Genomic DNA, 14,226 nt, shown 5'->3' with positions numbered 1-14,226 from the left:
CTTCTATCCATCATCCCCTTCGTCTCCAGGTTGCTCCTGCTGAGCTGGAGGCTCTCCTCACCCATCCCTCCATCACGGATGCCATCAACTAATCCTTCTATCCATCTCCTTCGTCTCCAGGTTGCTCCTGCTGAGCTGGAGGCTCTCCTCCTCACCCATCCATCCATCATGGATGCCATCATCTAATCCTTCTATCCATCTCCTTCGTCTCCAGGTTGCTCCTGCTGAGCTGGAGGCTCTCCTCCTCACCCATCCTTCCATCACGGATGCCATCAATTAATCCTTCTATCCATCTCCTTCGTCTCCAGGTTGCTCCTGCTGAGCTGGAGGCTCTCCTCCTCACCCATCCATCCATCATGGATGCCATCAACTAATCCTTTTATCCATCTCCTTCGTCTCCAGGTTGCTCCTGCTGAGCTGGAGGCTCTCCTCCTCACCCATCCTTCCATCACGGATGCCATCAACTAATCCTTCTATCCATCTCCTTCGTCTCCAGGTTGCTCCTGCTGAGCTGGAGGCTCTCCTCCTCACCCATCCATCCATCATGGATGCCATCAACTAATCCTTCTATCCATCTCCTTCGTCTCCAGGTTGCTCCTGCTGAGCTGGAGGCTCTCCTCCTCACCCATCCTTCCATCACGGATGCCATCAACTAATCCTTCTATCCATCTCCTTCGTCTCCAGGTTGCTCCTGCTGAGCTGGAGGCTCTCCTCCTCACCCATCCATCCATCATGGATGCCATCAACTAATCCTTCTATCCATCTCCTTCGTCTCCAGGTTGCTCCTGCTGAGCTGGAGGCTCTCCTCCTCACCCATCCTTCCATCACGGATGCCATCAATTAATCCTTCTATCCATCTCCTTCGTCTCCAGGTTGCTCCTGCTGAGCTGGAGGCTCTCCTCCTCACCCATCCCTCCATCATGGATGCCATCAACTAATCCTTCTATCCATCTCCTTCGTCTCCAGGTTGCTCCTGCTGAGCTGGAGGCTCTCCTTTTCACCCATCCCTCCATCATGGATGCCGCTGTGATCGGAGTTCCAAACGAGGAGGCCGGGGAGCTGCCTAAAGCCTTCATCGTGCCAAATAACGAAGAACTAACAGCGGATCAGGTAGCAGAGTTTGTGGCAGGTACATGATCTTGTAACATCTATATTACTAATACGCAAAATCGCCGCGGAGGGTCCAAACGGGTACAAAACGGTTCCTCAAAAACGTCTTTCCCCGACCCCGCCCGCCTCCGCCGTGGCGCGGGGAGGGCGGCACAATTCCACGAGGCCTGTCTCCCGTAACCCGCGTGCCACGTCGACCCCGCGATCGACGTCCATGCCGTTAAACGCGGTTTCGGGGCGGCCGGGGAGGACGGGCGGACGAGAGCACGGCAGGCGTCGCGGATTGCGAGGAGGCGACGAACCCGCGAGAGCGAGTCGGCAAGGCGTGCACCCGCCCTCTGTCTAATTATCAAAGAGAGACGAAGAGACACACGATGGACGAGAATCCACTCGCGTCAACGGGTGTAGCAAGTCTCATTGTAAAGGCTGCGGCATATCCCGAGTAAGGCCTCTTGCTATAGGATTCGCTTTGTAGCATGTAAGAGAAATACACATCAACAGACGACTCACCCGGGTGATGGGATGTAGCCAATATGTACGCTCAACGGGTTGAGCTTACCCGTGTTATGGGTCTTTCTATAGGATATGCTTTGTAGGCCAGGCGCCCACAGTACACGCTCTCAGGTCACACACATGCACACACCACAGTCGATTCGAGTCGAGGCGATTGCGACAACTGGCGCAAACCATGGACCTATTTTCACGTAAAATCTTTACTCTGAAAATAATTATACAAATTCTGTGATCTAGTAGTAGCTGTCTGTCGCGAAGCGACAATGACCGCCTTCATTTTCACTTTACAGCTGTTCTCCATACAGCTCGCTGGCCTGCAGCAGTTGTCCAAGTCTTGGTTTCAATATGCCTCCGCTTAAGGTTCCTCTTGATCGTGTCCTTGTAGCGAAGCCGTGGACGACCAATCCCTCTTTCGCCAGCGGGTAGTTGCGAGAATAGTACTTGCTTTGGTAACCTCTCAGAGGGCATCCTGATGACATGGCCTGTCCATCGTAGGTTCTTCCTGATGAGCAGGTCCTCCATAGAAGGAAGGTTTGCTCGCTCTAGTACCTCATTGTTGGTCACCTTGTCCTTCCAACTGATTCTCATGATTGCTCGAAGGTGTCTCATCATGAACGCGTGAAGTTTCTTTACTTGACTTGTGTAGAGAGTCCAGCTTTCCGCACCGTATAAGAGAGTGGATAGGACGATAGCCCTGTAGATTTTGCACTTCACTCTTGTTGAGACATGATGGTTGTTCCATAGCCTGGTTCGCAGTCTTCCAAAGGCACTGCTGGCCTTTGACATTCTTTTCACCAGCTCAGAGTCGATGCGTCCGTCTTTGGATATAGTGCTGCCGAGGTAAGTGAAGTCATCTACCTGGTTTAGGGCTGTCCCATCCACTAGGATCTCCTCCTCCTCTAGGTGGTCTGTACCTGGTTGGAATAGTACTTCAGTCTTTTTGATGTTTATTTGTAGACCGAACTTCTTTGATGCTGATGAAAATACATCTATAACATGTTGCATCTGCTCTGGTGTATGAGAAACAAGAGCACTGTCATCTGCAAAGAGGAGTTCCCTCACGAGAATCTGTGTAGACTTCGTCTTAGCTTTGAAGTGTGCGACATTGAATAGGTCGGCGTCTTGACGTGATTGTATGTAAACGCCTTCCTCAAAGTCCGCAAAGGCCTCCTCCAGCATCGCCGAGAGAAAGATGGAGAACAGCGTAGGGGCCAACACACATCCTTGTTTTACACCGTTACTTACAGGGAAGCTATGGGATGTTTCGCCTGCTTCCTTGACTTTAGCCATCATACCCGTATGTAAGGACTCTACCATTCCGGTGAACTTCTCGGGACATCCATACTTTCGTAGTAGTTCCCAAAGACCTGTCCTACCAACAGTGTCAAAGGCTTTTGTGAAATCGACAAAAACCACATAGAGGGATCGGTTGTGCTCAATGCACTTCTCCTGTAGTTGTCTGAGGCAGAAGATCATATCTACTGTGCTGCGGTTGTTCCTAAATCCGCATTGCGTCTCCGGCAATATATCTGGTGCTATGTGGGTATTCAATCTGTTCAGAAGGATCCTGGCAAAAACTTTCCCTGCTATTGACAATAGCGATATTCCTCTGTAGTTTCCACATTGAGTTCTATCTCCTTTTTTGAAGATGGCGACAATATTAGCATCCTTCCAATCCTGAGGTACGGAGCCTTCTGCCCATGCTTGTTGTATCAGCATTAGTAAACTGCTGGTTAGTGTGGCTCCTCCGTGCTTCCATATCTCGCTTGGTATCCCATCCACTCCGGGTGCCTTGCCATCACCCAAGGAGGCAATTGCCAGGTTTAGCTCTTTTCGTGTTGGAATATCATCGAGTGCAGTAACTACAGGTCGCTGGTTGATCCTATCACGCGCTGCAGGCTCGATATCTCCTGGCTGGTTGAGTAGTGTCTCAAAATGCTGCGACCATCGTTCAAGCACCCTTTTGTTGTTCTGAAAAGGTTGTGTTACCGTCCAGGGACTTGAGATGAACTGTACTCCTAGTCTGGGGGCCCCAGACTTCTTTCAGTCCAGTGTAGAAGGACTTCATGTCATTATTGTCTGCGGAGCGCTGCAGGTCCTCTGCCTTTTTCTCCCACCAGGTGGTTTTCATTTTCCGTGTGTACCTCTGCAAGTGTCTGCAGGCTTCCTTGTACGCGGTGGTGGTTGACCTGGTACTTCTAGTCTGTAATACACGTTGGTGTGTTTCATTCCTTTTCTTCATGAGTATCAGAAGCTCGGAGTCTTCTGGGTCAAACCAGTCCTGGTGTTTTCGCTCTGGTTTACCGAGGGTGTTGCTCGCTGTGTCATATACTACTTTGCTGAGTGATGCCCAGGTCTGATCAACTGTCATTCCCTCTTGCACTCCCCAAGTCGCCAGAGCTTTCTCCATATCTTGCTCTAGCTTTAGCCGTTGTGTGTTGACGTGTAGCCGGTCTGTGTTCAGCTTTGCAAGTTTAGTAGCTCCTTGCTTCCTACGCTTTGAACGTAAAGCAAATGCAATCTTTGATCTTAGTAGCTGGTGATCGGTCAAGCAGTTAGCTCCACGCATAGTTCTTGTGCTGTGAACATCCATTCTGTCTCGTTGTCTTGTTATGATGTAATCAATCAGGTGCCAATGCTTAGAGCGAGGGTGCATCCAGGTGGTTTTGTGTTCTTCCCTCTGCTTGAACACGGTGTTTGTCAGTAGGAGTTCGAACTCAGAGCACAGTGCTAGAAGTAGCTCACCATTGGTGTTGCATTTACCGATTCCGTGCCTGCCTAACACCGACTGCCATTTCTCATAGTCTCGTCCTACCCGGGCATTGAAGTCTCCCATCAATATCAGCTTGTCAGTCCGGGGGGTGTCCCGCAACGTTCGTCTAAGCTGATTGTAGAAGTTCTCCTTTGTTTCATCCGGACTCGTCATGGTTGGTGCGTATACACTGATGAGAGTAGCATTTCCCTTCTTCATCAGTGGTACTGTCATTGTCATAATTCTATCATTCACCGCTTTAGGCATTTCTGTGAGCTTCGCTAAGATCTCTTTTCTGATGGCGAATCCCACTCCAGCCTCTCGTCGTACCCCGTCCGGCTTGCCGCTCCAGAAGAATGTGTAGCCCATGTCATCGAGCCTACCTGACTCGGAGAAACGTGTTTCACTCAGAGCAGCAATGTCAATTTTGTACTTCTCCAGCTCCATGGCTACAAGGGCAGTCCTTCTCTCTGGCCTGCCAGTTCCTTCCCGATCGAGGAGTGTCCTGACATTCCACTGTCCAAACGTCATTGTAGTAATTCCGCTGGTGTCATCTTTTTGTTGTTGTTGTTGTTGCGATTGCGACAACTGGCGCAAACCATGGACCTATTTTCACGTAAAATCTTTACTCTGAAAATAATTATACAAATTCTGTGATCTATGCCAACATAATCATAGTCCAAGCTTCTGTTTTATTGGTCTTTTCATGAAAACTACATCGAAATCACAACAAGAATAGCGCAAATAGATCTGTGATAGTACGCCTTCATGTGAGAGTTCAGTTGCAAACTGCCTTGAGTCCACAGTGTATTGCCACGGCAGCTGAGCGCCGCTGTCGGCGGTGCTGTCGGCGGTGCTGTCGGAGCTGAGTGTGTGAGCATGAAGTAGCGGTGACTGGAGTAGCCAGGTCTGTCCGTGGGTGTGAGGAGAGTCTAAACAACACTTTGAAATTGCTATTATTGCCCCGATTTCAATATAGTTTCGTGAATAGATGTATGAAACCTGGGCTTGGATTGTGATTATTCTGGCCATGTATAGTTGTATACTGAATTTCGATAATCATTTTTCACAAGAAAATGAGACGGTCGTCATGGTCGTTTAAAAACATGATAATACTTTTAGTATGATACAGTTCTTGCATCAAATCAATTTTTAAAGTATGGGGGGGGGGGGGGGGGGGGTCAGGTAACTCAAAGCGATTTGAGTGCAGGCGTGGTGTCCACGGGTACAAAGGGCTGAACCCCCGAAAGCTCAGGGGTTTTAGGCATTTAATTACGGTCAGATGAGCATATCTTTAATGCCTTATTTGTGACACTGGCAGGTCAATCACTAATTGGCGTGGGGTCCATAGTAGAGTTGCGTACCAACTACGCTGAACTGAGAGTACGCTGGCCTACGTTACTATACCCTGAGGGACGCAAAAAAGAACGCAAGATGGACGCAAACAATTTAATATGTTTAACAAAATTCGCGTACTTTCGGCGTAGAAACTTGACGCAGAAAGTACGCCTTTTTTACGTAACACTACGCTACTAAACTAAACAAACTGCATCTTTAAATGAATCAATGAAAAATTAGCCAAAAAAAAATGACCCCCGAAAGATAAAAAAAAGTAGCCCCCCAAAATTTTCCCAAAATTTGATATAGATCGAGTCCCCGAAAAAAAAATTCTTTCACTGGATTCTACGCTCACAGTCCCACACACAGTCGAGTCAATTTGTGCACAAACCGTCCGATTTTTCGCGTAAAATCTTTACTTTGAAAATAATTATACACATTTTGTGAACAATGCCAACATAATCATAATCCAAGCCTCTGCATATGTAGTCTTTTCATGAAACTACATTGAAATCACAACAATAATAATGCAAATAAATAGTAATTATCGAGATCCTATCTGGCATAGTTTGTTTTACGATGCGCCATTCATGGTCAAACAGCATATATTATAAAAATTCTCTATATAAAGATAATCTAAATTTTTTTTGGATAGCACATAGGCCTCTATCTATCTATTTGGCCCCCTCCCCTAGAATCCCGAGGATTTTCCACGGGTCCTGCTATATTATTCTATCTTTCAAGAGGAACAATTGGTTAACGGTCAAGGGTGAAAGGGGGAGGGGGTGACCCTAGCGTAGTGATCCACCTGCACATCCCAGTGAGGGGATTGTATTCTGAAAGGTTATTTTCTTTATATTAGTGAGAGTATGTTAAATTGTCACAACAAATTAAAAAGACGCGTCATACATCATTAATTAATTTCTTAATGAATGCATGATATTATCAAAACGTTCCCAAATTCTCACTCGTCTTCAAAATCCTGTTCGCCAAAACGAGTATGCCCCGGCATGACGGGTGGCCTCATGTACGTGTTTATGCCATGAACTGCATCAGCTAGAAACCAGCGAGATTTGGGGGATGCCCCCGGTTTTTAGTTTTTTGGGCGACGGCCGTCGCTTGTTTTGAGGGGTGAAAAAAAATCTGGCACCTAAAGGCAATACTACATCTTTTTTTGTTAGGCCTAATTGTACTATTGTTGGAACTTAGGGATGCCAGACCAAAGGGGTATATAGATCGATGCTTCATAAACAAGTATTAAGTTCTGTATTCTGCTGATTCAGCTCGGCCGGATCCTTGGTCTAAAATCATATTTTAAAGGAAAACTAAGACCTCAGACTAATTTCCTTGCCTTAATCAAAAGCTCAGTTTTAATTTTATCAGAATATGTGCCTTAGAGACATAACAGTTTGTCATATGTGCTATACAAGAACTGCATAAATATATTTTTCTTCTGATCCTTCTAAATTTGTTTTGACTTCCAGACAATGTAGCCCCCTACAAGAAACTAAGGGGTGGAGTGGAGTTTGTGAAGTCCATCCCTAAGTCAGCTTCGGGGAAGATATTGAGAAGAGTCCTCCGAGAAAAAGAGGCCAATCCTGAGCAGGCCTAAGGTACCCTGATATAGCAACTGAAACCAACATGCAATAGTATAGCCATTTTTCTACATTGTGCCATATGTAAGAATATTCAAAACAAATTTGCATATTTGTAACAGGTTTTTACTACCGTAAATCTCCGTGTATAAGGCGCACTTTTTTGCCGCCGAAAAAAATTGAAAGTCGGGGATGCGCCTTATACTTTAATATTTATTTTCGATTTATGGCGCTATGCCTGGCAATGTCTCCCAGCTCAGTAATCAGTGTGTTGACTCACCACTCGGAAACTACAACAACACTAAAATTTGTCTGTCATCTTGGTTTGAAAGTAATCTTTCTAATAGATCTCAATATGTAGTTTATAATTATAATTCCTCAATTTTTTTTATATAACAAATGGTGTACCACAAGGTTCTATCCTAGGACCTAGGTACTCTATTGTTTTTAATTTACATTAATGATTTTACACATTCTTCTAAAAACGACATTGTTACTATTATTTGTGACAAGTTTACAAGCACAAATCAGCGCCTTTAACTGCACCTCGATGTTAAATGAAGGTCCTTCCCCGCGTGGGTTTTCGGCAACAAAACAACAACAACAAAACAAACAATACAATTTTTTTTTTTTTTTTTCCCCTCCCCAAAATAGGGGTGCGCCTTATACACAGAGATTTACGGTACCGGTATATATGGTGACCCAACATTTGCTGCAGTTTTGGAAAAATATTCATGATACAACTTGTAGATTGTGATCAAATTTAGGTTTATAGAATTAAAGTCTAGTTATAGAAATAAGTTAGACATTTTACTTATGTTAGAAACTTACTGTGGAGCACAATAATCTTGTGGATAGTGGTATGTGTTTTATCTGGTGTTTGTGTATACATATATACTGTACTAAGCATTGGTTTGTAACCAAATATTTTATTATGCAAGGAAAGTAAAGTAGAGATTTAGATAGAGTGTGACAAAAGTTCACTGTGACATTAATCTACTGTGTGTGCCAATAGTTGACCAAAGCGGATGAAGATTTAACGACTAAGCACCTTAGTCACAATGCCAAACTGACTCCATACTTCCTCTACACCCAATGACTCTTGTTTCAATTCAATTCGTCTATTTTAATTCCAGCAAATACATTAAACATACATTGGTAAATACATGAAATACATACAGACATATACAAGTTTTAAACTATATAAATATATATACAGTATAATACAGTACAAATTTTGTTTTAACTGTTTTATAGGAATTATGATGGTCATACAAAAAAGAATGTGGGTTTTGTTGAGACGGCCAACTTAAGGATATGAAATCTATTGCAAGACATGTTCGACATAATTTGAGATAATTATTCTCTTTGTTTATTGGAAGTATTGTAATTGTTTGCTTGGTCTACGATTGGTGTCATTGCCACCTAAGACCGAGATGTGCAATACAAGTCAAGTATATCTACATGTACATGCAGATCTGTGTTGACATGCAATGCCTGTTGCACAAGAAGCGTCCATTGTCAGACGTAGGACTGCAACTGATGCGCCATGTGAGGGTGACATCATACCCAAAAAATGATAAAGTGTACAATCTCTTATTGCTATTAGTATACATGTACTACATATACAGTGCGTCCCAGAAAAAACGAAACCGAGAAGTATCGATGTTCTATCATAACTTAATCACAACCATAATTAATGAATGATACATATTTGGAAAGCTTAGAGTCTCCTCTTTCAGTTGATGATACTCAGATGATGCATATTTCACGCATAAGTGATTAAAAGCAATTTGAAGGAAGGAAACCAAAAAGACATTTGGCGGGCGGTATCTGAATTTCGAAGACAAATTCACATTTCTAGAAAGTTTAGTTTCTGCCCTTTCATATGACACCTCAATCAGGAAAAATGAGCGAGGAATGACAAAGTTCTGTTTGTTTAAAGTAGTGCTTGCATTTCCATAATTTTATTAAACGAATTCGTTTTCACTGGTTGCCTGCCGTAGCAAAAAGCAGATTTTACAAAAGACTTAACTCCGTTCGTTGACAATTTATTTATTTATTTATTTATTTCTGATCTTTTGACAGGGTAGCCCATTCACCAGCAAGTAGTGGTCTTCCATGGGGCCCTGAATGAACATATTTACATCGTTTATAACATTTATACAGAACAGTTACAAAAATAATACTCGTTTGCAAAATTAACATATATCATTAACCTAGTAAGCAGTAATGTCAATAGGAAAATATTGATTAAGTCGCAATTATGTGAATAAAGTAAATATTACAGAACATGCACGTAGTGTATGTACGGCTGAGCCATTCACAAATTACAACTTTGTTTAAACAATCTCTTAAATGAATTGACAGAGGAAGCCGTTCTCAACGAATTATCTAGCTTATTCCATTCAAATATGGAAGAAACAATTGGGCTACACTTATAACAATCAGTGTGAAATCTAGGCACACGTAAACATCCACTGTCTATTTGCCTTGTATGATGCTCATGCACATCATTAGGATTGATTAAGCCTACCTGAAGGTAAGAGGGTGCTAAGTTATGAACGCATTTATATATCATCATAACGCGACTTAACTCAAACCGCTTGTCTAGTGTCATCCATTTAAGACTTGTGAACAAATCAGCCGACGGTGTGTCATATGTCTTGTTCAATATTATTCTTGCGGCCCTCTTGAATTTTTTGCAGCTTAGTTGTATGAGAATGAAATCGGTTCGACCATACAACAGAGCAGTAATCTAATCGTGGCAACACTAGACTGTTATAAAGTAACTTTAAGGATTTTTGAGGCAAAAAACTCTTTGCTCTCTTTATCATGCTAATGTTTTTCTGGGTAAGTTTACTTACGTTTTCGATTTGTTTAGACCATTTCAATTCTTCATCTATCAAAAGTCCTAAGCATTTGGTGAATTGAACTCTTTTGATCAAATTGCCGTTTAATAAAATGGTGAAAGATTCAATTTTCTTGAGATTAGCAGGAGAGCCTATTAACATGACACAGGTTTTTCCAGTGTTAAGAACAAGACGATTTTCCTTAATCCATGCCATGACTCTGTTTAACGCAACAGTTAATTTTTCTTCCACAACAGTTGCATCATTTGCACTGACGGTAAGTGTCGTATCGTCAGCATACATATCTATGATACCTTCAGGAGTACATTCAGGTAGACTATTAACATATATTGAAAATAAAAGGGGACCAAGAATTGAACCTTGTGGCACACCTAATTTGATGGTTGATGGATGCGACTTGGCTCCTTTGAATTGGGTCACTTGTTGTCGATCCCCTAAATATGATTTGAACCAATAAATAGTCCTATTACTACAACCTATACAAGCTAGTTTATGTAGAAGTAGCTCATGGTCAACAGTATCAAAAGCCTTACGAAGATCTATGAAGGCAACTCCAGAAATTTCTTTGTTATCAATATTCAACGACCATTGATTTACAAGTTTTGCAAGGGCAGTAGCTGTTGAATGTTTAGGTCTAAAACCAGACTGATTAGGGTGTAATAATTTATTCACGTCCAAGAATTCACTGATTTGTTGGTGGACGGCCCTTTCTATAATTTTACTCACGATAGGTAATATCGAAATGGGACGGTAATTATTCAAAGAAGAAATATCTCCAGATTTGAATATTGGTACTACCCGAGCCTTTTTCCATTCACGTGGAACAACTCCTGTAGACAGGGATTTGTTAATGATATCACAAAGAGACTCTGCGATAACATTCTTCGTCATCTTTAAAAGTTTACAGCTGATGTGATCTTCACCAGTTGCTTTATCTATACTCAGATTATCAATCTGTTTCAATACAAAATCCTCAGTATTCAAATTCAAATTAAATTGCGAATGAGTTGGACCAATATTATTGTCCTCGTCTACTCTCAGTTGAGACTTATTCCTTCGCAGGTCCTTTGTAATCTTAGTAGCATTAGAAATGAAAAAGTCATTAAAAGCTTCAGCAATATTTGCATTGTCTGACACATTAGCACCATCAACATTTATGCTATTGGGAGATATAGGTAATGACTTAGGCACAAGGTTTCTCAAACATCTCCACATTTGCTTACTATTGTTATGATTTTGCGAGATCTGGTCTGCATTATATTCTCTTTTTCTTTTCCTCATGAGATGAATAACTGTATTCTTTAGATATTTGTAGGTGTCCCAAAGATCATCACTTTTGTTAGCTTTAGCAGCTTTGAGAACTTTATCACGTTCCGTCATAAGCTTAACAATCTCGTCAGATATCCATGGACATGCCTTTTTTCTTATCCGCTTTTTACATACTGGTATGTGCTTGTTGATTATATTATTGAATAGAGTCAACCACATATCCCACGCAACATCAACATTATCTATATCTTTTATGACCTGCCAAGGAGTACTTCTCAATTCACTGTAAAATTTCTCCTCGTCAAGATTTTTAAACGAGCGAAATTCTGCGTATTCGGATTTGTTATGGATCTTTGCACTAAAATCGCGAACCGTATACACCAAATAATGATCACTTATGCTAGTTTCAAATATTCCCCATTCATTGTAAAGTTCCTTGTCTGATACAAATATCAAATCAATTAAAGTAGAAGAGGTATTTGTAACTCTTGTGGCAGTATCAATTAGCTGACTTAACCCGTACATATTTGTATAAAACATTAACTTTTCAGCATTCAGATCAAGTTGGTGACGTGGCATACAATCACAATTGAAATCACCTAAAATAATACAGCTCATATCTTCCGAGAGAGCAGAGTCCAAATTTCCGTCTAATTCTTCAAAGAAATCAACGTGAGAATTTGGAGGTCTGTAAAACTCTCCAACCAGGATGGGAGACTTATTTGGATAATGCAATTCAAACCAAAGGCATTCTAAAGTAGAAGAAATCAAATCATCCCTTCTTTTATAATTGAACCTCTTGGATATATATACAGCCACACCACCACCATGTCTTGTACGGTCTCTACGTAATAAAATATAATCATCTATATACAATTCAGAATCATCAATCATGGAGTCGCAAAATGTTTCATTTAAACCAATAACATCAAATGATGCATTTCTCAGAAGTAATCTAAGTTTGTCAATCTTAGCAACTAAGCTATGAATATTCAAATGGGCAAATTTTAAGCCCCTGTTTCTAAACGGAGGAACTGAACCACCTTCCAACTGTTTAATGTTACTCTTATTCAGTTCATGAGATTGATCCTGAAGATTATGATGTAGTATGCCAGTACCAGAGACAGAGTTTAACTGCATGTTGCCATGACGAGACGTAGATGCTCGTTCCACCCCTGTTGAGCTTTTGTCAGTGGAAACATTGGAAGAGCAGGTGCAGACTTTAGCCTCCCTCTCGGAGCAATCATCTCGAAATCCTGCGTTGAAGATCCAACAACTTCAGCGTACGACGTTTGCTGAGTAGGTGTAGGTGGCCCTCGAGGTCGCTCAATAAAGTGGCGTAGATTAGAGGCAAGAACAGCTTGTCCTGCCTTATTGATGTGGACCCCATCTCTGCCAAGGTGCCTGTCACCTATGTTGTCGTTGTCAACGAAACCCCATCTCCTTTCACGGGCAGCTCTTCTCAATCGCCCATTAACCCCATCGACACTGCGCCTCTGGTGAACCGATTCCCATCTGCGGTGTATAACACCAGACAAGCATACATCACAGCCTTTCGCTGCAATCACGTCTGCTAATGCTATGATGTCATTGGCGGTTGATGTACTACCATTACCTTTCGACAAGTCATTTGACCCGACATGTAGAATGACGTCTCCTTTCGCCTTTACACCCTCAGTAGCCTTCTTAGAGGAGATATCAGCCACCGTTGCCCCTGGGTTCGGATGGCAGACTACTCGATGTTTTCGGCTCAGGAGTCGGCCCTCGATGTGCTTGATCATCGAGTCGCCTTCGATGACAACATCTGGTAGCTCAGACAAGCGGCGTTGGCGATGCCCTTGTTGGAACTCATTGGTTTGGTCGCTCGTCGACATCGAAGTCGAAGGCTTTGCGTCAGTGCCTTCGAATACAGCAGCAGGTACCTCCAACAGGCGGCGCTGGCGATGCCCATCTCGGTACTGTTTCATCTGGTCGCTCGTCGACATCGGAGTAGGAGGCTCGACGTCTGTGCTTTCAAGGACAGATTCATGTAGCTCAGATAAGCGGCGCTGGCGATGCCCATCTCGGTACTCTTTCATCTGGTCACTAGTCGACATCGAAGTAGCAGGCTCAGCGTCAGTGACATGATTATCCGCAAGGACATCGAACCTATTCTTCGTCGGGACGGTATAAACAACTCTTGAGATAGTTCCCACTATCTCATTGAGATCTTTTTTCTCCTTTACCAGATCAGCACTATCGAACTTAGCTTCAAGATGGATAAGCCTGTCGGCTAGTTAACTGACGACAAAACTAGATTGAATAGGTCATAGAGATCAGCTTGCTCAGTATTCGTCCCCTGATTTCTTTTGTCATTACTCGCTTGATGGATATTGTCGTTGATTGCACTTTGCAGCCTATTAACCAAAGTTTCTTTTACACCATTTTTATTTAGACCACGTTTCTGCAGTTCAGCTTTGAGTTCCTTCACACGGAGACTTCTTACGTTAACGATGGTCATTGTGACGTCATTTAATATAATTGTTCACCTGTTTGCTGAAAAGTACTGCGTTAACATCAGTGCGTAATATACTGAGATAACTCACTAGCGCACACTTGCGTTGTATCTTTGCGCTCACTTGCGCTGTATCCAAGATGAATTCTGCGTAAAGTGTTTATATTGCGCTTAATGTTCAAAAATCAAGAAAAAAAATATTTAAAAAACTGACCAAAATAACAGTATAAAATGGCCAAAATCTTTAAAAGTCTAAAAATTTGTGAAAAATGAATTACACAA

At 42.5% G+C, this 14,226-nt stretch overlaps 1 protein-coding gene across 2 annotated transcripts in view; it reads left to right on the top strand.

The window, feature by feature from the left end:
* The window catches only part of LOC581946 (4-coumarate--CoA ligase 1-like), a 33,555-nt gene extending 26,064 nt beyond the window's left edge, over window positions 1–7,491 (top strand). For both annotated transcript variants that reach the window (XM_030982691.1, XM_030982689.1), the window contains 2 exons: window positions 967–1,129; window positions 7,198–7,491. In XM_030982691.1, the coding sequence (XP_030838551.1) occupies window positions 967–1,129; window positions 7,198–7,325 (291 nt within the window). In that variant the 3' untranslated portion in view covers window positions 7,326–7,491. The remainder of the gene's footprint in view (window positions 1–966; window positions 1,130–7,197) is intronic.
* The last annotated feature ends 6,735 nt before the right edge of the window (window positions 7,492–14,226 follow it).

Source organism: Strongylocentrotus purpuratus, unplaced genomic scaffold (assembly GCF_000002235.5).
Source record: "Strongylocentrotus purpuratus isolate Spur 01 unplaced genomic scaffold, Spur_5.0 spur5_scaffold_13, whole genome shotgun sequence".
Classification (NCBI taxonomy): Eukaryota; Metazoa; Echinodermata; class Echinoidea; order Camarodonta; family Strongylocentrotidae; genus Strongylocentrotus; species Strongylocentrotus purpuratus.
The sequence above is the reverse complement of the archived record's forward strand: the minus strand, read 5'-3'. Positions and strand labels throughout refer to the sequence as shown.